Source organism: Ornithorhynchus anatinus, chromosome 20 (genome assembly GCF_004115215.2).
Source record: "Ornithorhynchus anatinus isolate Pmale09 chromosome 20, mOrnAna1.pri.v4, whole genome shotgun sequence".
In the NCBI taxonomy this organism is placed as follows: domain Eukaryota; kingdom Metazoa; phylum Chordata; class Mammalia; order Monotremata; family Ornithorhynchidae; genus Ornithorhynchus; species Ornithorhynchus anatinus.
Genome location: NC_041747.1, coordinates 27,807,894 through 27,834,953, shown reverse-complemented (window position 1 = coordinate 27,834,953; position 27,060 = coordinate 27,807,894). Strand labels below are relative to the sequence as shown.

Sequence of the window (27,060 nt, the reverse complement as noted above, 5' to 3'; positions counted from 1 at the left end):
GGGAATCGACCCTTGTAGCGGCGTCGGAGGGGGCGGACGACCGTCGGGGTGCCCCCCCCCCCCGCGGGGTGGAGTGGTGCGGCCGAAGGGAGGGCGGGGCGCATGCGCCGGTTTTTCAGCAGCGCGGCCGTCTTTTCCAGCAGCGCGGCGGGCTTTTCAGCAGCGCGGCGGGCTTTGCGGCAGTGTGGCGGCGCCTTTTGCGACAGCGCGCGGGGGGCGCGCGGGGCCGCTTGACGGCGGTGTGGCGGAGGCCTGGGGCGGCCCGGGCCGGGAAGATGTCCGCCAGGGAGCCCGCGGGGCCCGAGCGCCCGCCGCCCCCGCCCCCGCCCGCCGCGCCCGACGGGCCCCCCAGCAAGAAGCAGAAGCTCAGCAGCGACGAGAACAGCAACCCGGACCTCTCCGCCGACGAAAACGTGCGTCCCGCTGCGGGGGGAGGGGCACAGGACACACACCTCCCCTCCCCCCCCCCAGCTGCCCATGCAGTCGGTCTTACTGGGTGCGGAGCACTGGGCTGAGCGCTTGCAATGCACAGGGACCAGCCCGACCCATTTGCTCCTGCTGGTAAAGGAGGTGGTGCAGGAGGGAAGGTCTCCTCTGCCTGGGTGTCTTCCCTCCCCCCTTTAAACTCCCCATTCGTGCAATCGTGTTTATTGAGCTCCTGCTCGGTGCTGAGCGCTTGCAATGCACAGGGACCAGCCCGACCCATTTGCTCCTGCTGGGACAGGAGGTGGTGCAGGAGGGAAGGTCTCTTCTGGATGTGTGTCTTCCCTCCCCCCTTTAAACTCCCCATTCGTGCAATCGTGTTTATTGAGCTCCTGCTCGGTGCGGAGCACTGGGCTGAGCGCTTGCAATGCACAGGGACCAGCCCGACCCATTTGCTCCTGCTGGTAAAGGAGGTGGTGCAGGAGGGAAGGTCTCCTCTGCCTGGGTGTCTTCCCTCCCCCCTTTAAACTTGCCATTCCCTCTTTTTCTCCCACTGGGAAAAGAGGTAGTGCAGGAGGAAAGGTCTCCTCTGCCTGTGTGTCTTCCCTCCCCGCCTTTAAACTTGCCATTCCCTTTCCTGCTGGGGAAAGAGGTGGTGCAGGAGAGAAGGTCTCCTCTGCCTGTGTGTCTTCCCTCCCTCCTTTAAACTTGCCATTCCCTCTTTTTCTCCTGCTGGGAAAAGAGATGATGCAGGAGGAAAGGTCTCCTCTGCCTGTGTGTCTTCCCTCCCCCCTTTAAACTTGCCATTCCCTCCTTTTCTTCTCCTGGGAAAAGAGGTGGTGCAGGAGGGAAGGTCTCCTCTACATGTGTGTTTTCCCTCCTCCCTTTAACCTCCCCATTCGTGCAATCGTGTTTATTGAGCTCCTGCTAGGTGCGGAGCAATGGGCTAAGCGCTTGCAATGCACAGGGACCATCCTGACCCATTTGCTCCTGCTGGGAAAAGAGGTGGTGCAGGAAGGAAGGTCTCTTCTGGATGTGTGTCTTCCCTCCCTCCTTTAAACTTCCCAATTCCCTCATTTTCTCCTGCTGGGAAAAGAGGTGGTGCAGGAGGGAAGGTCTCCTCTGCCTGTGTGTCTTCCCTCCCTCCTTTAAACTTCCCAATTCCCTCATTTTCTCCTGCTGGGAAAAGAGGTGGTGCAGGAGGGAAGGTCTCTTCTGGATGTGTGTCTTCCCTCCCCCCTTTAAACTTGCCATTCCCTCTTTTTCTCCTGCTGGGAAAAGAGGTGGTGCGGGAGGGAAGGTCTCCTCTGCCTGTGTGTCTTCCCTCCCCCCTTTAAACTTCCCATTCCCTCTTTTTCTTCTCCTGGGAAAAGAGGCGGTGAAGGAGGGAAGGTGGTCTCCTCTCCCCCCTTTAAACTTCCCATTCCCTTTTTTTCTCCTGCTGGGAAAGGAGATGGTGAAGGAGGGAAGGTCTCTGGATGTGTGTCTCTTCTCCCCCCTCCCCCTTTAAACTTCCCAAACTTCCCATTCCTTCTCTTCCTCCCGCTGGGAAAGGAGGTGGTGAAGGAGGGAAGCTCTCCTCTGGATATATGTCTCCCCTTCCCATTCCCCCTTTTCCTCCCTCTGGGAAAAGAGGTGGTGAAGGAGGGAAGGTCTCCTCTGGATGTGTCTCTCTCTCCCCTTAAACTTCCCATTCCCTCTTTTCCTCCCTCTGGGAAAGGAGGTGGTGAAGGAGGGAAGCTCCTCTCTGGATGTCATGTCTCTCTCCTCTCTCCCCCTTAAATTTCCCAGACTTCCCATTCCCTCTTTTCCTCCCACTGGGAAAAGAGGTGGTGAAGGCGGAATGTGAGTTTGGGGGGGCAGAGTGCTCGGTTTTTTCTCTTTTTTTTTACTTCTTTGGAGGGCCTCATTTCATTGTCATATTTATTGAGCTCTTACTGTGGGCAGAACACTGGGCTAAGGGCTTGGAAAGTACAATTTGGCAGTTATTTGGCGGGGGGGCATGGAAAGTGTTGGAGTTGAGGATAATAGTGCTCTTCTGGAGATGGTGTTAGAGTTATGGTAATGAGCATAGTGGTGATGTCGGTTAAGAGATTGTTAGGGGCCAAGCACTGTTCTGAGCGCTGGGGTAGAGACAAGGGAATCAGGTAGTCCCACGTGGGACTCACGGTCCCATTCCCCGTTTTACAGACGAGGTCACGGAGGCACAGAGAAGGGAAGTGGTTTGTCCAAGGTCACACAGCAGACAAGTGGCGGAGGCTAGATTAGAACCCAGGTCCTCTGACTCCCAAGCCTCTTTCCACTAAAGCACTGCTTCTCTGGTGAAGGGCTGGGGGGTGGGGAACGGCTTTCTCATGGTGGGGGGATATTTGGACACTTATAATAGGGAAGGGGGCACCTAGCCTCTGTGTGGGTGAGCGGGGTCGGGGGGTCTTCTCGACTTTATGGGGTAAAGATAATAATTGTGGTATTTGTGAAGCACTTATGTGCCAGGCACTATACTAAGCGCTGGGGAGGATGCAAGCAAATCGGGTGGGCAAAGTTCCTGTCCCACGTGAGGTCCCAGTCTCACTCTCCATTTTACAGATGAGGGAACTGAGGCTCGGAGAAGTGAAACGACTTGCCCAAGGTCACACAGCAGACAAGTGGCAGAGCCTAGATTAGAACCCGCGACCTTCTGACTCGCAGGCCCGGGCTCTATCCACTACGCGCCCTGCTGCTTCTCTGTGGTGTCCCTCTTCCGCCGGATTGGGATGGATGTGTTCATAGGGGAGAGGGAGGTAGGGAAAGATAGATTTCCCACCGGGATCGGGAAGGAGGAGTGCCCTATTTTGGGGTAGGAGGATGGGGAGAGGGAAGCTAGAAATGTTCCCGGGGCCGTCACCAAGGATGGAAAAGGCGTATGTGTGTGGGTTTTTTTGGGGTGGGTGCCGTTAGGAGTGGAGAGAACCGAAGCTTCCTTTGGATTTTCATCTAATATCCAGCAAAGAGGGGTCTGGGGTTGGGGAGGACGTCCTGGTTGAGTGGATGATTTTTTAATTTTGTGAAAGTGGAACCCCAGAGCATTTCCTCTGACGCGGATTTCTCCATAATGTGCTTGACAGTCTAGGTTCAGTGTGGAACTCCAGAATACCAGCGGGCGTTAATTTCGGTTATTTCAAGAAGGGCGGGCCTTTCAGTAGCGCCCACACGCTTGCTTTTGAGCGTTTTGTCGGTGTGTGTTAAATGCGTGCAATCAAAAAGTTACTGAAACTTTCTGACCTGTTAAATGTAGTCTTAGGATTCTTCTGAAAGCATCTTTTCTATCTCTCCCAAATGTGTAACCCTAGAATTTTTGGAGGAGAAATGGAGGAGGAGAGTGGTGTAGGTGCTACTTGCAGTTTCCCAGCATTTGAATAGTTTTTGGTCCATAAAGAAATATTTTTCAGAGGCTCCCAAGGTGCCTGAGCCCTCAAAAAAAAACCACCAAAAAAACCCCCAATCACGAGCAGTGTGCTTTTTGTCTCTAAAATTGTGTAATAGATTAGTGTTGTTATTTGTTCAGCGCTTACTATGTGCCGACCACTGTTCTAAGCGCTGGGGTAGATACAGGTTAATCAGGTTGTCCCACGTGAGGCTCACAGTTAATCCCCATTTTACAGATGAGGTCACTGAGGCCCAGAGAAGTGAAGTGACTTGCCCACAGTCACACAGCTGACAAGTGGCAGAGCCGGAATTCGAACTCATGACCTGTGACTCCCAAGCCCGGGCTCTTTCCACAGAGCCACGCTGCTTTTCTGCTATGAGATTAAAGATTACGTGGAAGGAACGATCTGGAATTTGGAGGCTCTAAGGTGCTTAAAGGGACATTTATGAAAGGCTTGGAGTATAGGTGAATTTAGGACCTTTTATGGAATGCGTAAAATTATCATTCACGAGATGCCTATTAGGCACCCCAAAATTGTGATTTATAAAAATCGTACACCGTATATGAGACCAAAATAAAGCAGGGGAAAGCCGTGAAACCACACGATTCTTCATAGGGTAATTTCACCGACTTAGATCCCTGTCATGACATTTTTCCTCGTGGAGAGTCATAAGCATCGTCTCCTTGAGTTCTTTTGGGTTTTAAAAACTCCAGAGTACCTCATTCCCTATCTGAATGAAGAGTCAAGGCTCAGCAAAATCCCAAACGAGGAAGCGAGGGAATCCCCAGAGGTGAAAAGTGATGGATTTGCCTGTTTTGGGGATCGAAAAGCTTTTCAGAGCAAGATGGGTCTGAAAGAGGCCCCTTGTGTGCACGGAGGCGAGTTTTAGAGAGAGACTAGTAAGAACCCCCCAAAAACCGGGAGTGGGGAAGTGAGAAGAAAAGGTAACGACTAGACTGCAAGCTCGTTGCGGGCGGGGATTGTGTCTGGTAGATTGATTGAATTGTCCCAACGCTTAGTAGAGTGCTCTCCATCACCTTGCCCTTTCTTTACTCACCTCCCTTCTCTCCTTCTGTATCCCAGCCCGCACACTCCGCTCCTCTGGTGCCGCTCACCTCATCGCTGTGCCTCCGTCTCTCCTGTCCCGCCGTCGACCCCCGGCTCACGTCCTGCCTCTGGCCTGGAACGCCCTCCCTCCCTCAAATCTGCCAAAAAATAATTCTTCCCCCTGCTTCAAAGCCCATCTGAAGGCTCACCTCCTCCAAGAGGCCTTCCCAGACTAAGCCCCCCTTTTCCTCAGCTCCCCCTTCCTCCGCGTCACCTCGACTCCCCCGCTCTGCTCTTCCCCCGTCTCCCCGCCCCGCAGCACTTACGTATACATCTATAATTCTACTTATTTATATTGATGCCTGTTTACTTGTTTTGATGTCTGTCTCTCCCCTTCTAGACTCTAAGCCCGGCGTGGGCAGGGATTGTCTCTCTATTGCTGAATTGTACTTTCATTCATTCAGTAGTATTTCATGAGCGCTTACTATGTGCACAGCACTGTACTGAGCGCTTGGAATGGACAATTGGGCAACGGATAGAGACGATCCCTGCCCAATGGCGCGTGGTACAGTGCTCTGCACCCGGTAAGCGCTCAAGAAATGTGATTGAATAAATGAATAAATAAATGAATACACTGCTCTGGACACAGTGAGCGCTCCCTAAATGCGATTAAACTGTAAGGCAGAGGAAAAGTGCAGGTGTGGGAAAGTGGTAGACCTGTAGGTATATATAATATATATATATATATATATTAAATTATTTAGAAGGCAAGTCCCGAAAGCATAGCTAATCCACCTGAATTGTGCGGCACGCCACACGATTCTTACCCAAAGGGAAATGCCTGGTGAGAGAAGCCGAAACACAGGTTTGGCAACAGGGTTTTTAATGGACTGTGTGGGTTGGCTCTGCCCAGAACTTTCTCGCATTTTCACACTGTTGAAACTAAGATTACAAAGGGGTTGGAGGGACAGGGCAACTCCTGAGGTTGGGGGAGAGGCAAAAATACTCTGAGTTTTGGATTTTTCAAACTAATATAGAGGGATGATGTGGGAAAAAAGGTGAAAATCAATGAGTCGTGTTTACTGAGCATTTAACGGTGTGCAGAACCGTGCACTAACCGCTTGGGAGAGAGTACAGTGTCACAGAGTTGGTAGGTGTATTCCCTGCCCACAAGGAGAAAATTGGAAGATATCTTAGGGAAGCTTGGAGAAACTGAGCCATTGCTGAGGTGTATTGACTGACAGGAGGGGTTTCTGGTTGAAAAGTAGAAGAGAGCTCCTTTCTTAATAACGAGACTTTAGGAGGCATCCACCCATGGCAAGAGCAACATGAAACTTTCAGTCAGTAGTTTTTATTGGGCGCCTGCTACGCGGAGCCCTGTTCTAAAAGTTGGGAGGCCACCAAGGCATTAGGAGATCGCGACGCCTGCCTTCGAAAGAGCGTACAATTTAATGGGGGAGACGGATGTGAAAATAAATTACAGGAAGGAAACTTGCCTTTCTTTGGATTTTCAAGGCCAACGGAGAAGCGAGCAGAGAAGCAGCGTGGTCTAGCCGATAGAGCGAGGGCCTGGGAGTCAGGGGACTTGGGTTCAAGTCTGCTGCGTGATCCTGGGCAGGTTATTTAATTTCTCCATGTCTCACGTAACTGTAAAATGGGCGTGAAATGCCTGTTCTTCTCCTTTAGACTGTGAGCCCCATGTAGGACAGGGACTGTATCAGACCTGCGTATATTGTATTAATCTTAGTGCTCTGTACAGTGATTTGTGCACAATAAGCATTTAACAATTACTATTATTGTTAATATTATTAGTGGTAATACCAAAAAAAAGCAATTATTTAGTTTAGCGGCAACCGCCTCGCTTTCGTCTTTACATTTCCACTCCCCGTCCCTCAGTTCGTTCCTCATTGAGTCCTCCTGTGGACTTGGGCCTCCCAACTGCTTTCCTTCGTCTGTTCCAGACGAAGTTGAGGTATAGCTTAGGACTCTCTAAAGGAAAAGGTCAGTGGAGCCGGGCCTCGAAAGGCAGAAGGAGAACTCGAAGAGTATCCGTTGTCTTTGTGAGCGATGGGCGAACCCCTCTTCTGTTTGTCCCGCCCAGGAAGGACGGGACAGATGCCGGGGGTCACCTTCAAGCTTTGAGGGTCCGTCCTAGTCTTGGAAATCTCCTCCTGTGCTCTGGTTATGAACTCCCGCAGCCGTAGCCCCGGGGGTGGGCAGGCCTCATTAACTGGGGTTTCTGGCGGTCTAGAAAACGTTTGAACTCAACCCCCCCCCCCCCCCCCCCCCAGTTTCCTCGTCCATCCTGGCCGCCTCGGTTACCCAGCCAGGGTACCTATGCACTGGGCCTGGGGCGGCCAGTCTTTCAGCAGCGGGGCCACACGGCCAGAAGAAATCCATATGTGTGCGAGCCACGTCCTTTATTTTATTTTATTGATTCCGCCCGTTAGCCCTTGAGAGACGTGGGGTTTTTTAAAGCGGTAATAAAAGAGTTTTAACAGGCTCAACAACTTTATTAGTATAAAAGTGTGCAGTCGCAAGTTAGCGCCAGCCATCGATGGGTTCGGATCACGTCGGCGAGAATACCGCCCTTTAAGAGACTCACCTGTGGAGTGTGTTCTTGAGAGCTGTGGGGCGAATTCAGTCAGGGCGCGGCTCGCTTCCGACCGGGCCCTGCTGGCCTAGATGGTCGCGCTGGGCCCTGGCTAATTGGGTAAAGAAAATCGGCTCCAAATCTCTCGCCACACACTCCAAAGATCAAGTTTGTGCCTGATCCTTGCTGCAAACAGCTCCTTGCTCCCTTGCAGGGCTCCTAAGCTGAATCCCTTGAACTCAGCTCCCATCAGTATTGAAAGAAAGCCAGCAGGACTAGGATTTACATCTTCCCCACCACCCCCCTTAGCCCGCTTTTAGCCTTTTTGGTTTAACTTTTATTACTATCTTGTAAATCTGTGGTGGAACAACTCGACGTACCTTTCATATGACTGGATGGGTTTTGAGCCTTCTTTGGCAGTAAAGGTTTCCTGAAGTCAGGGTTTTGTATTTTTAGCCCAGTGAGGTTCTTAAAACAGGCAACTATCTCGTTTGCAGTTTTATAGAGCGAGTCGGTGTTTTCAACCATGCCCCCCCATTGTACCTCCTTGCAGGATGATGCTATCAGCATAGAGAGCGGCACTAACACGGAACGTCCGGATACACCGACGAACACGCCAAACGCACCCGGAAGGAAAAGTTGGGGAAAGGGGAAATGGAAGTCGAAGAAATGCAAATATTCCTTCAAATGTGTAAATAGTCTCAAGGTACGTTTAAAAACGCGTCAGTCAGGTGGAAACGTGAAGCTTCTGGGTGCCTTGGGTTTGTGACCACTTTTCATCCCTGGGAGAGTTGTCGAAAGAGAAAACTCCCACATTTGATTTCCAGTCAAATGTAGTTCCTCAGAACTACTTTCTTATTGCATTTTGTCTTTTGGTTGGCTAATATTTAAATGTTTTGTTCTGAAATTGCTGGATAGGGTTGTTTTTCCCCCCCAACTGCTTTTATTTAAACACCAATTTCTTTGGAATTTTACCGTTCCTACTTTAGTGAAACCTAAAAAAGAACTTCTGGCCAATAAGTTGCCTGAGATGACTGACAGTGACCCATTAGCTTTAGGATCAGCATAAATGGAACCAGATGGCTTAATTTGTACTGGCTTATTTTTTCACTTATCTCTTCGACTTTGTGGTATGCGTGTTTTTTCAAAGAATGGGATAGAATATAAATGTCATTTACCTTTGAAGGCTTATTATGTTGGGAGAGGCTGAAAGTTTTGGATTGATTCTTCAGTGGTGTTTTTATAATCCATATGAACAAAAGGCTTGGTTTATGTTGTGGGGGGATGTCAGGGTTCACTGGCCCGCTCCCAAAATGTGTGTGTGTATATATACATGTATATATATACACACACACACATATATGTGTATATATACATGTGTATGTATACATGTGTATATATACATATATTTTGTGTGTGTATATATGTACATATATTTTATATGTGTGTGTATATACATATATATGTATATTTACATATATTTTATATATGTGTATATGTATACACACATATACATATATATATCTGGTGCTCTAATGAACATTTTGGTTCAGTCCCAAACCAGAAAAACCCAACATCCACAATCTTTCAGAAATCTTTAGTGAGGCCATATTGAGGAATGTCACAGCCCAGGAAACCTGTTTTTCCAAATGTTTAATGGACCTTTTAAGAATGCGCAAGGCCCCACTGATTTAGAAAGAATGCCCATTGCTTGATATGTTAATTGAAGCTTGGGTTCCTCTTCCCCAGAGCCTGGAGAGCTAAAAATATAGTTTGCTACGTAGGAGGTGTCTTTAGGTTCTGTTTAAATGCCATGAAAACCCAGAGCAGTTAACTTTCCAAATGACAGGAAATGAAAACTTGGTTTGTTTTTTTTTTTTTTTAAAAAGAAAAAACACACACAAGGGGCATAATAAAGGTTAGCTGGGCAAATGCCCTGAAGACAAACTGAGATGTGGCTTTTTAATTGGACAGTGAAATCCTAAATTGAAAGCAGACAATTATGAAATAAGTGGCGTATCCAGGCTCTCGGAGTCCTCTCTGATCTGGTGCCAGATGCCTCCCAGGTTGGGCCGAACTCGCTCTCTCTCCTGCCACTTCGGGTCCATTCCGACTGCAGGTTCTTCCTCATCGGCCCTGGGTCTCGCCCCCCGCCATAGGACACAGACCCCTCAACTCGGAGAGGCGGCGGAGCGAGCGAGGGCCTTGCTGTCAGAAGGACTTGGGTTCTAATCCTGGCTCCGGCACCTGGTCTGCTGTATGAAGTCAGTTACCTTCTCTGAGCTTCCGTTGCCTCATCTGTAAAATGGGGATGGAGACCGTGAGCCCCATGTGGGACGTGGACCGTGTCCAACTTAATTAGCCCGTGTCTGCCGTAGCGCTCGGAACAGTGCCTGGCACGGGGTGAGTGCTCAAATAACATAAAAAAAGAAACCCGCCCCGGCTGGAGTCCTCTACGTTGCAGCTCCCCGGAGGAGCTCTGCGTGGACTCAGCTCTCTTCTTCCACGCCGCTCCTCTTCGGAAGACCGTGAGAGCAGCCACCGCCCGGGTTGAAATTCATTCAGTAGTATTTATTGAGCGCTTACTATGTGCAGAGCACTGTACTAAGCGCTTGGAATGTACAATTGGGCAACAGATAGAGACAGTCCCTGCCCATTGATGGGCTTACAGTCTTCATACGGGCTTGGATCCATCCAGTCTCCCGTTAATCCAGGAAAGCAGTAGTTGCTATCCGTTTACCAAAGATGCTGTTGGACCCCCAGATTTTACGCTGTATTGAGCGCTCGTTTTTGCGTCGCCTCCGTTGGGGCTCAGCTTCCAAAGAAAGCATTTTTCCGGGACGAAAGCCATCCTGAGAAGTAAGTTAGACGCTTGGGAAGGTGCATTAGCTTATTTCTGGGTGGTACTTTTCATGCCAGCGTAATAATTGTTGGGTGTCTTCTGAGATAGATGGCTCTGACTTTACTCTTCTTTTTTATAGGAAGATCATAGTCAACCCTTGTTTGGAGTTCAGTTTAATTGGCACAGTAAGGAAGGCGATCCATTAGTCTTTGCCACTGTAGGCAGCAACAGAGTAAGTACATGGTTAAAAAATTGCGTGTTTGGGTGTTCTCATGAAGCGTTATGTACTTCGGGGGGGTTGTGATATAAAAATTATTCGTAACGGATTTCCAGCCAGTTCAGAAAGACGTTTCATTCCAAACTGAAATCTAAAGTTTTGGGGATTAAGATTGGGCTTTCTAGAGTTTTTCTGATAGCCGAACTGTCAGTTTTATTAAAATAACTCCCGTTGGTGGGGAACAAGAATTTTTAAGAGGCGAGAACTCAGGATCCTCTCTTCTCTTGAAAATTGCTTGCGAATTACCAGCGCGTGGGGAGAGATTCTCCTTCGTGGGTCCTGTTGAACGGGATCTCGCTGCCTTAACTTTGGAGGCCGAGAGTTGAACAGGGGCCAGCCTTGTTCTAGGAAGATCCCTCACCCTCCGGGCACACGGAGGCGAGGCGTCTCGGTCACTCGGAGAGTCCGCGGAAGGCCGAGTTTGCCGCCTGAAGCGGGGGGAAAATCACCGCCCGCGGGCGGCTCCTACCTGGCCCTGAGCCAGCGGTCGATGACGGAGCTACAGACTCCGGACCCGGCAGGGCAGCGACTGCCCTTTGCACTCTCAAACTCTAGCTCTCCGGAGGGCTTAGCGGGCGGTTCTCACCCTCCCCATCGCCCCCCCAGCCTGTGGTAACTGCCCGCTGAGGGGGCGGCACCCATAAACGGTACGTCACTAGCCCCCCAACGTTGCCGGGGACAAGTCGGTCTCAAAGGGACCCAGTTTGAAGACGTTCGGGGGGAGGAAGTAAACGGCTGGCACTTTGAAAACGGGTGCCTCTCATTGGCATTTGGAGTGTCAGCGGAAGCCGAGAGATCCAGATTTGAGAGCAGAGCGGCAGGAGCGTTTTTAATATTTCCCTGAGCCTTAGGGGACGCAGAGGCTCCCACTTGCCCCCCGCCCTCACCCTCTTTAATAATGTTGGTATTTGTTAAGCGCTTACTATGTGCAGAGCACTGTTCCAAGCACCGGGGTAGATACAGGGTAATCAGGTTGTCCCACGTGAGGCTCACAGTCTTAATCCCCATTTTACAGATGAGGTAACAGAGAAGTGAAGTGACTCGCCCACAGTCACACAGCTGCCAAGTGGCAGAGCCGGGATTCGAACCCATGACCTCTGACTCCAAAGCCCGGGCTCTTTCCACTGAGCCATGCTGCTTCTCGTAGTTCAAAGAGAACTGCCTCTTTGAAAGGCAGTTCTCAGCTGCCACGGTTTTGGTGACGGGATTGGGTTAGTCCGTTTTGAAGGAGTTGATTTTTACATTCCGAAAGAAACCGCTGTAGTGAGCTGGCAGTCTACCCGCTTTCGAAGTGAACGTTAAACTTATGTATTTTTGAAAATCTGAAGAGCAAGAGTCTGTCGATCAAGGTGACTGTGCGCTGCCTTTTGTCTGCTCTAGGTTACCTTGTACGAATGCCACTCGCAAGGAGAAATCCGTCTGTTGCAGTCGTACGTGGATGCTGACGTATCCTTCCCTCATCGGAGCTCTCGGTCGTAGCGCTTCCTCCTCTCGTGCGGTCGACTACGGTCATACGTATAATTGCCGTATCCGTGAAGCGCCTCCTGGGTGCCGAGTCCCGGGGTGGATACAGGCAAATCGGGTTGGACACGGTCCCCTTCCCACGTGGGGCTAGAAAGGCATACGTCCGCGCGCACGACCCGATCGGGGGAACGTGATGTCAGCCCTCAGACGCTAAAAGCGTAGGCCGTTAGTGAATCCCGGGGACCAGAGCCCCTTCCAAGTGAGGACGGACTGAAAAGACGAGACTCTTCCGTCCGGAAAGACGGAGGGGAGAGGGGTCCGATTGGAGAACGGGATGACCACGGGGTCGCTCGCTGCGTCCCGCGAGCCCGGGACGGACGAAGGGGCACCCACCGAACCCGGAGGCTTATAGGTTCCAAAACATATGGAAACACTTCTTTCGCCCGCCGAGCGGGAGGCATATGGAATTCCTTACGGCAGGAAGTCGTGCGGGCAGAAAATGACAAGAGGTTCAGGGCGGCCTTAGATAAATTCAGGGATGAGAGGTCCGCGATTGGGTAGTAGAGTTAGAAGGACCCCTTCGTTTCAAAGGGAGGAGAAAATGCCAGGAAGGGCCACGGTCACCGTAGCCCAAGCATCCGTAAGTGTCACCGGCAGACCGGATCGTGGGCTGGGTGAGGTTTGAATGTGTCTGCTCGCTTCGGGAGGTGGGCAGACGGGTAGGAGGGGAAAGGAGGAAGGAGTTTCACTTCCCCTCTTCTCAATCTGTCACTTTCTGCGCTACTCCGTAGTCGATCCAAAAAAAAAAAAAAGGTCAAACTGAAAGCATCGATACCAAAATAATGATCGGATCGGGGTTTTTCGGGCCCGGCTGTTGTGCCCAGGAGTCGTCTTGGTGAGTGGAAAAGAGTCCTAGCAGAAACTGGAATCTGCCGTGCTAGAGTGGCTTTTTAATGAGGAGACTTAAATACATAAATGTTAATTAATATGAATGAATGAGAATGTTTGCCCTATAAATCTCTATACAACAGAGCATGACAGCGTACCTGATTTGGCAATTTCCGCATTCAATCAAATGGATGTAGGTTATTTAAAATTAATGTGATAATGACATCATAGCCTCGGTGGCTTATATCTGCAGAACTTGATTAGGATGTTACGAGCATCTGGTATTGTTTTATAGCTGGGTTCGCTCCAAGAGCGGTGTTTTGACTTCTAGGTGGTGGGGATGTGGGGGCTTGGCCTTGTTTTTTATGTTAAAATATTAAGTTATTCTGTGAAGTCAATACACTACCAAAGTAGGAGGCACCTAATACGTGTATTTTAAAGAGAATGAAAAGGTCTGCTGAAAACAAAGGACTTCCGTATTCCTTAACGATGGTGAATTTTCAGGCGGACGAAAACTTCTACACTTGCGCGTGGACTTACGATAGCAACACAAGCCATCCTCTCTTAGCTGTGGCGGGATCTAGGGGCATAATTAGGATAATTAATCCCATAACAATGCAATGCATAAAGGTGAGTAATTGCAGTTTCAAACACATTCCCTGCCCCTCTTACCCTCCCATCAGTGAAATCCCACTGCCATTTACTTGGGGCAAAAATCTGATCGCGGGCAAAACGTCTTCCAAGGCTTTTTGCAAGTCCTTTCGGCTGTTAGAGATGAAATTTCAGTCCAGCCGCTTTGGCTCTGGTGAAATAGGTTGCGTAGCATTGTTTGGACTTGTGCTGGCTCCTGCCGTCTGTTTTTTCCCCGCTTTTCCTGTCTTTAAAGCCCTGTCCCATCAAGTTCAACTGGATTAGAAGGAAGGAGAGAGCCATCACCACCAAGTATCACTGAGGGTTCACGGGGACCCACACCGACCCGGGGCATAATTCCCGAATATGTCACCGGGAAAGATTCTGCACTTGGCCCTGTCCCCTTCAAGGACTCGATAGTCATCCCACCACCGATCGCTCTCCCCCGCTTCAAAGCCTTATCGGAGCTCCGAGAGGCCTTCTCTCACTAACCTCTTCTTTCCTCTTCTGACACTCCCTTCCACCTTCTCACTGAGCACTCAATAAAATGCCGCCGATGTATCGAAAGAGAAGGAAGCAGCATCCTTGACCCTCACGCGTTGAGTTCTTACCTTTCTCTTCCATCTTTCCGGTCACCATCCATCAGTTTGCTCTCAGGTTCTTCTCTGTGTAGCGGAGATGCTCAAACCCTTTCGCCGATAACTGTGGCGCCTACGGGGCTCGGGAAACTGCAGAGCGGAAAGTGAATCCACAGAAATCGTCCTTTGAAAGGAAAATAGTTCTCTGTTTTGAGTCTTATGGTTAAGGAATGGGGTGATACAGTGTAATATTTGGAATTTCTTTCAGCACTATGTTGGCCATGGAAATGCTATTAACGAGCTGAAATTCCATCCAAGGGATCCGAATCTTCTCCTGTCTGTAAGCAAAGGTAAGGGCCACCATCTGTTTCCCTAGGCCTACTGAGGAATTCCTTCCTCATCCCTATAGTTCCCAGTAAAGCTGTGAGCCCGTCATTGGGCAGGGGTTGCCTCTATCTGTTGCCGAATTGTACATTCTAAGCGCTTAGTACAGTGCTCTGCACATAGTAAGCGCTCAATAAATACGATTGAATGACTGAATAAAGCTCGAGTTCCCCTGGAGAAACCAAAAAAATCACCCCCGACTGTACTCACTCTCTCTGCCGTCCATCTTGCGATGGGTCTGGGGGTGTAGGGAGAGACTCGATGAGATGATGTGGCTGGCTTGATGCGAACGAGCGCCGCTGCTGGAAAAACAATCCACAGCACGTGTCCGCTGGGGATAGGAGACGTCTTTCCCATCTCCAGTGTCGGCATCTGAGCACTCTTCACCAGAAGGCAAAGGTCGGGATGGGGGGCACCATTGTGTTTTCACGGGCCCAGTCTGTGAGAGACTCTAAGAGACCCTCCCACGCGAGGCTGCGATCCCGCCTTCCTTTCCCGCCCTCTCAGAACCAAAGGAGAGCGCTTCCGTTCGGCAGATGGACCCCCTGCGATCCAAAGATGGGGTTTCTAACCTTCACATCCACCCCCAGGTCTGGAAACAGCTGCCGTGGTCATCCCCAAGAGAGGCGGTGCAGTCGGGGGCACCAGGAGCAGCTTGGCCTGGTGTGACGACTTCACCGATCACCGGGTGGTTTTGTTTCTCACTGAATACTTTTGGTCCGGAAGGTTTCTCCTTCACTGGAGAGGTGATTCCACCCGGTGATACGGCGCACGTTAGGGACACGATATGTTTTTTTCCAGCTCAGTGCTTGATAATTTAAAGCAACACTCACAATGCTTCATGCCCCGGCCACTTTTTTCGCATTGGTTAGGAGAGAGAAGGAAATAGTTCTTCACCCAGAGTAAACTTGCCAAACAAAAGGAAACTTAATGAAAACAATGTAATGTTACCCTGGGGATCTCTGGTAAATTTATAAAAGCTGACCTCTGAACGGCAACTGCAGTTTGACACTCCACGTTTTTTGCCGCTTGTATTTTACCAGCTCTGGCTTGACCGAAAAAAAAAAGAATCGGAGTGCAATGTGGATGAGCTCTGGCTGATGGCGAAGCTACACTATATGCTTCCTAACTTGCGCTTAGCGAAAATCGGAGTTCTTGTTGTTCCACTTCAGTATTTATAGGGAAATAAATGTAGGATTGGAACTGGTTGTCTGTTTTTTGACCCAAACATCCCCGTAGGTGGAAAGCTCCAAGTGTTCATCGCTTTTTAAAAATTGACTCTAGCTGTAAGCCCTGGATTCCTTTTTTTTTCTTTTTCTTTTTTGAAGAACTGGTCGAAAGTCTCCCCGAAAGCATTTACCCTGGAAATTCTGTAAGATCTATTGTCATCCACGTTGTCGACAAGATGAAACAGATCTGATTCCCTTTCACCCTGGGAGTGGCACAATTAGTTTCAATCCTAGTACTGTATATGGATTCCCCTTTGGAAAGAAGTCTCCAAAATGAAAGCGTAGGGTCCAGCTTGCTCCCTTTTTTGGTGGCGGGGTGGGGTAAGGGTGTGCACACGGGGGAGGGTGAGAGCGATGCGAATTTTCCAGCCGCTCTATGGGAGGGTGCTGGACCACAGAACTGCGACTGATCACGGTTGACCTTTCTGTTTCTTGTATTTCTACTAGACCATGCTTTGAGGCTGTGGAATATCCAAACAGATACCCTGGTGGCAATATTTGGAGGCGTGGAAGGGCACCGAGATGAGGTTCTAAGTGCAGTAAGTGGAAAGCTCCGAGCTGGGGATTTCTTTTTCCAGGATTTCGAAGCTGGGTATTGACCCCCCCCCCCGGCCTCCGGGAAACCTTTCCCTACCAGACACAGGTAGCTCGTCTAGGAGAATTTCCCGGTCGCCTTTGATTTGTTCGCCGTGTTGTAGAACTCTCTAATTTTGTAGTTGGCTGAATAGAGCCCATCTTACTTTGGGTTTCTGAGTTCTCGGGCAATTACCGTGGTCTGAAATGAGCAAATCAACACTTGCTGTGTCGTTTCTTTCCCCTGGAGACCAAGGAGAAACTTGGTGACCGATGGATTTCGGTTTTTTTTTCCCCCCATCTCGATCGATTTGTCACATCCCCCCCCAGAGGCCAGTACATCTGGCCTGTTCTCCAAAAGATGCGTTTAGTTCCAATCCCTTTTCCAGGGTGACGTTTTGGCGAGATGCAGCAGTAGGTTTAATTTAACGCATGGCCGGCGTTTGACGTACCGTCGTCACCGCTGTGACTTGCTCGAATTGCACATCGCTAGGTGCAGAGGGATTGAGTTAATGTAAGCTTTTCCATCTGGGCTTTGGGAGTGTAGTGGTTTTTTTGGTGCTGAGATGACTTCTGACTTCCGAAAGGATGCATCGCTCTTGCTCTCTGCAGCTGCAGTCTGTGAGATGAAATGGTGGAGATGATGGGAGACAGCAAAGGAAAATCAATCGATCGATAGTTGGTACTGAACTCCTGCTGGGTGCAGAGCCCGGCCCCGAAGGCAGTGTTCTTCACTGTGAAAACAGTTGTTCTCTGCCTTATGTCAAAAGTGAACTCTGACCACATTCAGTAATTACCTGAGCCCAATTATGTCCCTTTCAAGCTCTCCTAGACGATATATCCCGGCTTATATTTTAAATGAATCTCTTGAAATCTTAGTTCCTGGTCACTGATTTGAGGGGAGAATAAAATTGCCTCTTGTGAGGAAATGGAAGGTAGTGAAATGTTGATCGTGAGTGAAAATGATAAAAGCAGGAGATGCAAGCAGGACTTAGGGGAACTAGCAGGGCTTCGGCCATAGGAGGATGCGGGGACTCAGGTGAAATTCCGTGTTTTATTGGCGTGCTTATGTCGGTTTAGGAGGTGAAAATGAGCTTGCCGCGGGTAGGGACGTGTCCCTCAGCTCTGTTGTGTTCTCCCAAACACTTAATACAGTGCTCTTGCACGTAGCGCTTAATAAATACTGATGATGATGGTGATGAATGGGCCTCTGGTCTGCCTATTTTGACGGCTTGAGATTTTTGTGATTTCAGAAGGCGTGCTTTATTCACAGAACCTCCTTCAAACTTGTAAAAAGGATGTCCGTTTTAAATGAGAAATCAGCACTTGTGTAATTTTGACATATCTAGACCACCTAGAGTGGACTGGGCGACTAGCGTAGCCAGGGTCAGTTGAACTCCCCAAACAAGTACCGTTGTTGACTTCTGATGATGGCTCGATCACTGGTCAGACTCTCCCCGTCTCTTGCCCCTCTTGCCTGCCTTTTGACACTCTCGGTGCCCCAGAGCCGTAGCTCAGGTAGGGGAAAATAAGCGAAACCTGGACTCAGACTGCTTTGCTGTTTGCAACTCAGCAGCTCTGGTGACGGGATTGATGGGGAGGAGGTTGAAGCTTTGAGCCCGGGCCCAGTGAGTGAGTGAGTGGGGGAATTATTTGTTGTTAGAGCTTATCTGTCTATAATAATAATGGTATTTTAGTGCTTATTATGTGCCGAGCACTGTTTTAAGCCCTGGGGTAGATACAAGGTAATTAGGTTGTCCAACTTGGGGCTCCCAGTCTTAATCCCCATTTGACAGATGAGGTCACTGAGGCACAGAGAAGTGAAGTGACTTGCCCAAAGTCACGCAGCTGTCAGGTGGCGGAGACGGGATTAGAACCCATGACCCTTGACTCCCAAGCCCGGGCTCTTTCCACTGAGCCACGCTGCCGGTCCCGTGAAGGGTGCCCGAACCTCTGTCCCCAAGAAAAACAGAAACTGTATTGCAGCTGAAGCTCAAGGAACTATTAAAGGGTATAAACTGTGTATAAATTGGAATGCTGATAATCCAAGGACAATTTTCCCAAGGTTAATGACTCCTGCACATTAGGTCACTATTTGTTGTGGCTCAGAGGTAATCCCTGGTAGCTCAATTTGTAGAAAGTTAATATTCAAGGGACCTAGAAATCTTTTGGGCAAGTATTGACCCCTTCCATTATAAGTGTGAAAATGTAGGCTTAGTGAGAGAGGAAATAGGCCGGGAACTCAGCTCCCCACATCAAGTAATAAACGGAATAGGTGTCACCGTGTGGTTTGGCGGTTTAACTTGGATGTGTAAATTCTTACGTTTCCTCGTAGGATTATGATCTTCTCGGGGAGAAAATCATGTCCTGTGGTATGGACCATTCTCTTAAACTCTGGAGGATCAATTCAAAAAGAATGATGAATGCAATTAAGGATTCTTATGACTACAATCCAAATAAAACCAACAGGTATGCAGAGTTGCGATCGTCTTTTTTGGCTTCACTGTTTAGCGTGTGAGCGGTAATCCAGTACGTTTAGTTGGTCTAATGGAGCGAGATTAGACTCACTTCTTCCCCCAATAATTTTAGGTGTTTACCTTTACTTTTACGGCCTATTTTGTATTAGTGTGATACGTACTCTCAATCATTTTTTAAACTTAATTATTTTGGTGCTGGTGGAGGGGCTTGAGTTTAGACAAGGGACAGCCGAAAAATCCATCTTCCTACAATCTACCTTGAAAAACTAGATAGTGAGTGGCGACCTTGCAGTTCTTGGAATAAAAATAGAAGTACCCCTCAAACAGTGATCGATGGGGGAAGAGGAGACCTTGATTATCAAGCTCGCTCTGTCGCTCCAGAGAAGTCTGGGCCTCGCCCTCCTCGCCTCTCGGCGTTGCTCAAGATTCACAGGGCAAAATGCGGCTCGTCCCGGCCATTGTAATTTTTTTTTATATACCCCAAAAGGTGCGCTTCCTCTTCGTGTCCTATCTCGGTCAGCCCTGTGATGGATACTGTGGGAGAGATGGGAGGCGGGAGTCCAGAGGTTAGGTCTGGGTCGAGGTCACCTAGTTAGAAGGTGTCAGTCAGCCGTCTTTATATTGAGTAGAAATACTGTAGAAAAGAAGACTGGGCTAAGTGCCTGAGCTCTTCTCCGTCTGGAAGTTCAGTCAGGTTAAAAACCACACTGGCCCTTCCCAGGCAACAGGACCCCATTTCCTTCCTTGAAATAATCCTCATCCCGAATGGCTCCGGTGGCCGCGGAAGCATCGTTGCAGCTGTTGAAGGGCTTTAACCTAAAACCGGAATCGCGGTGACTTAGACCCCGAGGTCGTCTGGCTCCCTGTAATTTGCTTCCAGGGACCCGTGAAGGCTAGAAGTAAATTAAAATTTGAGAATTCTAGAAAATAGCTGGAGTTATCCCCCCTTTATCTCTTTCTTGGGAGCAAAGGAGGTTTTTAGGGTCTTACTGGATTAAAATAAAATGGCAAACCATTAGTAATAAACCTCCCCCAAATTAATCTCTAAAATCTCTTCAGTGTTAAGAGCATCCGTGATTAGTATTGGGCCTCTTGAAGGGTCGGCGGAAAGATGGGTTGTAATTTAAATGAGTCTCTTGAAATCTTGGTTCCTGGTCACTGATTTGAGGGAGGAATAAAGTTGCCTCTTGTGAGGAAATGGAAGATGTCGAAATCTTGATCCTGAGTGAAAATGATAAAAGCATTGAGAGCAGGACTTTGAGGAACTAGCAGGGCTTCAGGCACAGGAGGATACTGGGACTCAGGTGAAATTCGGTGCTTTATTGGCGTGCTTATATCGGTTTAGGCGATGAAAATGAGCTTGTCGTGGGGAGGGAGCCTATCCGTCAACTCTGTTGAATTGTGCCCTCCCAAGCACCTAGTACAGTCCTCTTGCACAATAGCGCTCAATAAATCCTGATGGTGAGGAGGATGATGAACGTGCCTCTGCGGTCCACCCATTTTGAATTTTGACAGACTCGTTCTCTCTGCAGGCCTTTCATATCTCAGAAAATACACTTTCCCGACTTCTCTACCAGAGACATACACAGGAATTATGTCGATTGCGTGCGGTGGTTAGGAGACCTGATTCTTTCCAAGGTAAGGGGTATGCATTCACACTCCCTCCTTTTAAAGGGATTCCCTCTACTGAGGGAACACCCAGATCTTCCTTAACGTGTCCTTACCACACGTCTCAGGTCGAAGAGCGGCGGGGAGACACTGCTCCCCCGCCCCACAGCACTTGTGCCTATTTGTATACATTATTTATTACTCTGTTTATTTTGTTCATGATGTGTATATATCCAAGAGTCTATCGTGATATTGATGTCAGACTACTTGTTTTGTTGTCTGTCTCTCCCGTTTAGACCGGGAGATCCCCAGTAACTTCAGGCCCCTTATGTGAGGAGTTTATAGGGACTATTTGTAAAACCAGAATCAATTTTGGTATTTCTAGTTGTCGTGGCATCTATTAAGTGTCTACTATAACGCTGGGTAGATACGAGGTCATCGGATTGGACACACAGTCCCTATCTCACGTGGGGTTCCCAATCTCTCTCACCCCCGTTTTACAGATGAGGAAACGGAGGCCCCGAGAGTTTCAGTGACTTGCCCAGGTCACACACAGCAAGGCAAATGGCAGAGCTGGGATCCTCACCTGGTTCTCCTGACTTCCATTCCCGTGCTGTTTCTGCTAGGCCACGATGCCTAGGGAAAAGCCGCGGGGACTCTCTGCTCGGACATTTCCAAAGCCCTGTTCATCCCGAGAAAGCCGTTAGAGCCCCTAGGTAGAGAGAAGGGCTAAATCTGGCCCAGCGTGGGAACAGGGGAGTCATTGTCGACGTTCGACGTGAGTAACTGGGGCAGTTTAGAGGTTTCGTTCCATCCACAGCGGTGAATTCTCCCCCCTGCAAGAGAGTTACATCTCTCACCTCCTCAGGCTGACTCACGGCATTGAACGTTGGGTGGCGAGGAAAGCTCCGAGAGCGCTAGGCTCTAAAAACGAAGCTCTCCCCTGGAGAAGTAGGAGATGGTCACCGGGTGGGTCGGCGCGACCTATGACGTCTGTGCTGTCGGGAAGCGACTCGTCCTTAGTAAAACAAAAGCTTAAAGCCAAGGGCACTTGTGTCTCCTCAGTCTTGTGAAAATGCCATCGTGTGCTGGAAACCCGGCAAAATGGAAGATGACATCGATAAAATCAAACCCAGCGAGTCCAACGTGACTATCCTCGGGCGGTTCGACTACAGTCAGTGCGACATCTGGTACATGAGGTTTTCTATGGATTTCTGGCAGAAGGTAAGAAGACCGGCCTCTTCCCCCCGCCCCCTGCTCTCCGAAATCGTTGAAGTTCATTGAAAAAATATCAGCTCCGTTAGGTTGGGGGCTTTCCCGTTTCCCAGGATCAAACTAGAAGGTCCTCCGTCACCGTCGCTCCGTTACCTCTCTGTACCTGGAGTGAATACGAGTGGCTTTCTTGCGCCCCTGCTCCATCTGCCCGGCCTATTGTGTGGGAAGCTGGCGGTGAGGTGTCCGATTCCATCTCAAAGAGCACCTGCCTCTAATCTCCTTGGTGCTTAACCAGGCAGAAGTCCAGAGCCGGAGGCCCAAAATCTGGCGCTCTGGGCTCCCGGAGGTGGGGAAGAGGGGAAGCCAACCCCTGGACTCAAGGCCTCGTGGATGTGTTTCTGGCCCAGGCTTAGCAGTGGGCACAGAAATGGGAAACGGGCGTACCGTGCTGAAACACGATGGTGGTTTAGGTGTCGATGGACATTTTGATATTCGCCCCAACCCCACAGCACTTTCGTACATATCTTTAAATTATACGTTGTAAATTATTCGTATTAATGTCTGTCTCCCCCTCTCGAGTGAGCGCATATGGGCAGGGAACGTATCTGCTAATTCCGTTGTGTCGTGCTCTCCCAAGCACTCAGTACAGTGCTCTGCGCCGTAGTAAGTGCTCAGGAAATAACATCGCTTGATGATTTGGGTAGGGTCATGTAGACCGGGCGTTAATTTAATTATCAAACTCCTGTGTGTCAGCTCTGCATTCTGAGCATTCGTACCCCCAGAGGGTAAGCCAAGGTGGTCATCAAGGAGGAGAGGTTGAAGAGTCAGGGGTTTCCCGTTTGTCACGCTCTTCCCCCTCCCCAGCCGTTCCCTTTTTCCCCAGCCACCCTCTTCAATCATCAGTTGTGTTGATTTGAGTCCTTACTGTGAACAGAGGAATATGTTCCCAGGTGCCTGGGGAACTTATGATTGAGTAAAAAGAGAAGGGCTCCAATCTTAAGGAGCTTCCGATCTCCTGGGGGGAGACAAGCAGACCTTATAGCGACGGTCTTTTATGGTGACTTTATTTTCCGTTAACAAAAAGACACAAGGGGCTCTGAAAAATGCCTTTTTGGGGGGTCACAATAAGCCAATAATGTTGACGGAGCCCTTACTGGCTGCAGAACACTGTACTAGGGCCTGGGGAATGTACGTTGGAGGTAGAATAACCCTGACCCCTGAGCTCTAAATCACCAGTCTTCAACGATTCCCCTTACACACGAATCTGCAGGTCATTATGAGGGATTGTACGGGTTGTGCTAAAGTGGAAAGTGCCCCTACAGCAGGCAAGACCTGAGATGGTGAGAGGAGAGTGAAGAGTGTGTGGAGTTCCGGCGGCTGTCTTCGGGGTGTCGTGTCGCATTCGCTTTCAGATTTGATGGTTTCAAAATGTTTCCGCAGATGCTTGCATTGGGCAATCAAGTTGGCAAACTTTACGTCTGGGATTTAGAAGTAGAAGATCCTCATAAAGCCAAGTGAGTGTTTACTCCCCCGCTTTCCCCTTTCCCTCTCCTGCCACCCCGTGACGTTGTTTGCCGGGACTTAGCCCGGAAGCGGCGTAACCTAGTGGAAAGAGTACGGGCCTGGGAGTCAGAGGATCCGGGTTCTAATTCCGGCTCCGCCACTTGCCCGCCGTATGGACTTGGGTGAGTCACCGTGGCTCAGGGGAAAGAGCCCGGGCTTGGGGGTCAGAGGTCATGGGTTCGAATCCCAGCTCTGCCACTTGTCACCTGTGGGACTGTGGGCAAGTCACTTCACTTCTCTGGGCCTCAGTTCCCTCATCTGTAAAATGGGGATTAAGACTGTGAGCCCCACGTGGGACAACCTGATTACCCTGTATCTACCCCAGCGCTTAGAACAGTGCTCTGCACATAGTAAGCGCTTAACAGATTCATTCGATAGTATTTCATTCAATAGTATTCATTGAGTAAAATACCAACATTATTATAATTATTATTCTCTGTGCTTCAGTTTCCTCAACTGTAAAATGGAAAGGAAACGCCCGTTCTCCCTCCTGCTTGACATATAGTAAACAGTTGACAGATAACATAAAAAAGTAGGTCATTCTTCAGACTTTGTAAAGCTGTCTCAAGTCTCTTGTCCTCAGAAGCTGCACCGGAGGCATTTTTAGCCTTCCCTTTAATACCGCTGTGGGGAAAATGAACTTTGAGGGAGTCTCTGAAGATGGGAGGGTTTTATTCGTTGGCCGATCACAGTTCGGGGATCAGAAGGAGTATGCTGAAATTTAGTTACACGTTTTCCCTTTCAACCAAAGAGTGCAAACTGCCTCTACGTGTTACGGATCTGTCCATTCCAAGCACTTAGTACAGTGCTCTGCGTATAGTAAGCGCTCGATAAATACTATTGAATGAAGTTTAGGGAGAGGAATTGGAGCCGGGACATTTCTGCTTTCGGAAGGGACACCGCAAGTGGGAAAGAGTTTAACCCCCTAACTAAAACAGCACTCTTCATTTGATAGCGAACAACCGTTCATTCATCCCATAGTTTATCCCCCTGTGACAATTAGGCCCCAGTTCCGTTGCCGATAGGTTGAGCGTGGATTTTTGGGGGGGTGGGTTTGTTGTGTTTTGTTTTTTCAGATGTACAACACTCACTCATCCCAAATGTGCTGCTGCCATTCGACAAACCAGTTTTAGCAGGGATAGCAGTATCCTTATAGCCGTCTGCGATGACGCGAGCATCTGGCGTTGGGATAGGCTGCGCTGAACGGCTCCTTTCCGGTTAAAAGTAGAAAATGTTGTCTGTGTACAATATACTCTCTTACTGTATCTTGCTAGTACAAGCACCTAGAGAGTCGCTAGCATTTAGAGTTGTCGTGTCTCCTTCCAGTGTACAATCGGCCTGAGCTGACCGTAGTGATGTTTACATTGTTTACATTCTTTGTACCGTCTTCCCGCTCAGACTCTCTCTACTGCTTTTAATAAAAATTTATTTTTGTAAAGCTCTCGGTATTGTATCCATTTTAATTTCTTGGCCAGGGAAAGACCCGGCGGGCTGGAGTCGATAGGGCGGACCCGGGTTTCCCGGAAGCCTCGACGGGCTTCCCTGGAAAACCTCGGTGTTTCGGGTGAGCTGGGGAGAGGGGAAGAGCTTCCCGTTCCTCGGCCGCGCTTCTAGCTTGACGGTTGGCCGTCACCGAGCGCCTCCCGTGTGCAGAGCACTGCGCCGAGCACTTGGGGAAAATCGGCACGCCGTAAAACCGACCGGGAAGAGGGGGGCTGAGATGTGGAGGCGGCGTCCGGAGGCGGGAACCGTGACGGCAGAATGGTTTCGGGCAGCTCGCCCCCGGACCCGACCGCCTCGGACTTGGAGCCGAAGGCCGGAGGAGAGGCGTGGCTTCCCCGCCCGGTCCCCTCCGTTCCCCCAAGGTAAAACTGCATGAGTTTGGGGTCACTGAGTCTTAATGGAGCCGGTGGGTAGAATCAAGGCCTGGGATTGAGCCTCGCTCTCTTCTTCTCACTCCTCCTGTACCGCCTCGTCAGGCTGGACGTGAGAGAAGAAATTCGAGTTCACATTTGTTAAATAGTCACGGATGGTTTATTCACCGCTAAACAGCTTCATCGATCTGATCCCAGGGCTTTCTCTTGGAAACCTCAGCTTTCTTGGAGAAAATGGAAGGGAGCGCGGTCAGGGAATCACGGGCTAGTAGAATTGGGGCCTACTCCGGCAGGTCCGGAAACCCACGCGAGCTAATTAACGAGATGTATTTGTTGAGCACTTATACTGTATGCGGAGCCCTGTGCTTAGCTTTTGGGACGGTACGATATCACTGCGTTGGTAGACCTGTTCCCTCCCCACAGTGAGCTAACAGTCTAGACGGTTAAAATCACTAATCGCTAGTCTTTGAGGGCAGGAATCGTGTCTTCTGACCCTGGCCTATTCTCCCGACCGCTCAGCGCAGAGCTCTGCACACACGCAGTCGGCGTTCAATCCTCCTGAATGCTAAGCAGATTTCTAGTTTCTAGGGAGGAAATTGAAGATTAAAAGTGAAGAAAACCGGTTCTGTCCAGGCGGGTTTCTTGGATTTTTTTTTTTTGTAAGGCAAGGAAGACAGCAGTGGGGTCTGTAGGAGCCAGTGATGCTTTAATTTTTTCATTTTTCTTCAATTCTTTCATTATTTTGTATCTTTACAGGTTTTCTATAAAGAGGTGAACGAGATGGACGTCACAGAAAAACCTCCCACTGCTAAAATTAAGGTAGCTTGTTCTAAAAACTTGTATCAACGTGGCACATCCCCTCTGGAAATAGCACCCAACCGGAGGGAGACCCGGCTGCACAAATCAGTACCGTACTTTGCGAATGGCTGACACCCTGAACGACCGATCCAGTGTATTTCCAGAGGGCATAGCCCATATTTATAAATAATTTATAGGGCAGCCGCCTTCGTCTTCTAAGTGTCATCTTAGCCAGCGTTCCTTTTTAATCGGAGCGCGTACCACGAAGGGAGTCTGAAAGCGTTCGCTCGTCCCCAAGGGACCGAACTTGTACGAGAAGCCCGGCAGATGAGATTTGGGTCCAAGCGCATCTGGACCAAACATGTCTGGTCTCTCCCCTCCGGAGGGTGAGCCCCCGTTGGGCGGGGAATGCGTCCCTTCGTTCTGCTGTACCTCCCGAGTGCTTAGTACAATGTTTCGCGCCCCGTGGGCTCCTAATGCTACTCTCCCGGGGGAACGAAGGCACTGCTTTAGAGTCGGGGAGTTTGGTGGCGGGAGCCGAGGTGATGGGAAGCTGCAGGTTGCAAATAATAGTCGTGGAGAGAAAGGTGCTGGTGCCGTAACGGTACCGGGCAACAGGAAGGCCAGCTGGAACCGGTGTTTTGCACATAGTAAGCGCTTAACAAATACAGTCATTATTCTGCAAAGACCCTGAGACGTTCTCTCCGAGCCCTCATCCACTTCCCCCAACATCAGCTACAAAGCTGAGGGAGGAGGGAGAGTGATCCAGGAAGGTCCCGTAGGAGAAAAGTTAGGGGATGTAGAAGAGGGAAAGCCCAGACGGTCTATCCAACTCTCCCAAGGAACCCGGGGTCATCTCGGGGACTATATAATAATGTTGGTATTTGTTAAGCGCTTACTATGTGCCGAGCACTGTTCTAAGCGCTGGGGTAGACACAGGGGAATCAGGTTGCCCCACGTGGGGCTCACAGTCTTAATCCCCATTTTACAGATGAGGGAACTGAGGCACAGAGAAGTGAAGTGACTCGCCCACAGTCACACAGCCGACAAGTGGCAGAGCTGGGATTTGAACTCATGAGCCCTGACTCCAAAGCCCGTGCTCTTTCCACTGAGCCACGCTGCTTCTCATTTAAGCATATTTAAGTGCTCACATTGCGTCAAGCACTGGACCAAGCATCGGGGCAGCTAGA

At 49.6% G+C, this 27,060-nt stretch overlaps 1 protein-coding gene across 1 annotated transcript; it reads left to right on the top strand.

The window, feature by feature from the left end:
- Positions 1-239: 239 nt before the first annotated feature.
- Positions 240-24,640, top strand: EED (embryonic ectoderm development). The gene is made up of 12 exons (XM_029048408.2): positions 240-413; positions 8,024-8,176; positions 10,452-10,544; positions 11,970-12,035; positions 13,446-13,571; positions 14,418-14,499; positions 16,210-16,301; positions 18,671-18,804; positions 20,345-20,450; positions 21,486-21,644; positions 23,076-23,149; positions 24,275-24,640. The coding sequence occupies exons 1-12, from the start codon at positions 276-278 to the stop codon at positions 24,399-24,401; spliced, it is 1,350 nt and encodes a 449-aa protein (XP_028904241.1). The 5' UTR covers positions 240-275; the 3' UTR covers positions 24,402-24,640.
- Positions 24,641-27,060: the final 2,420 nt, after the last annotated feature.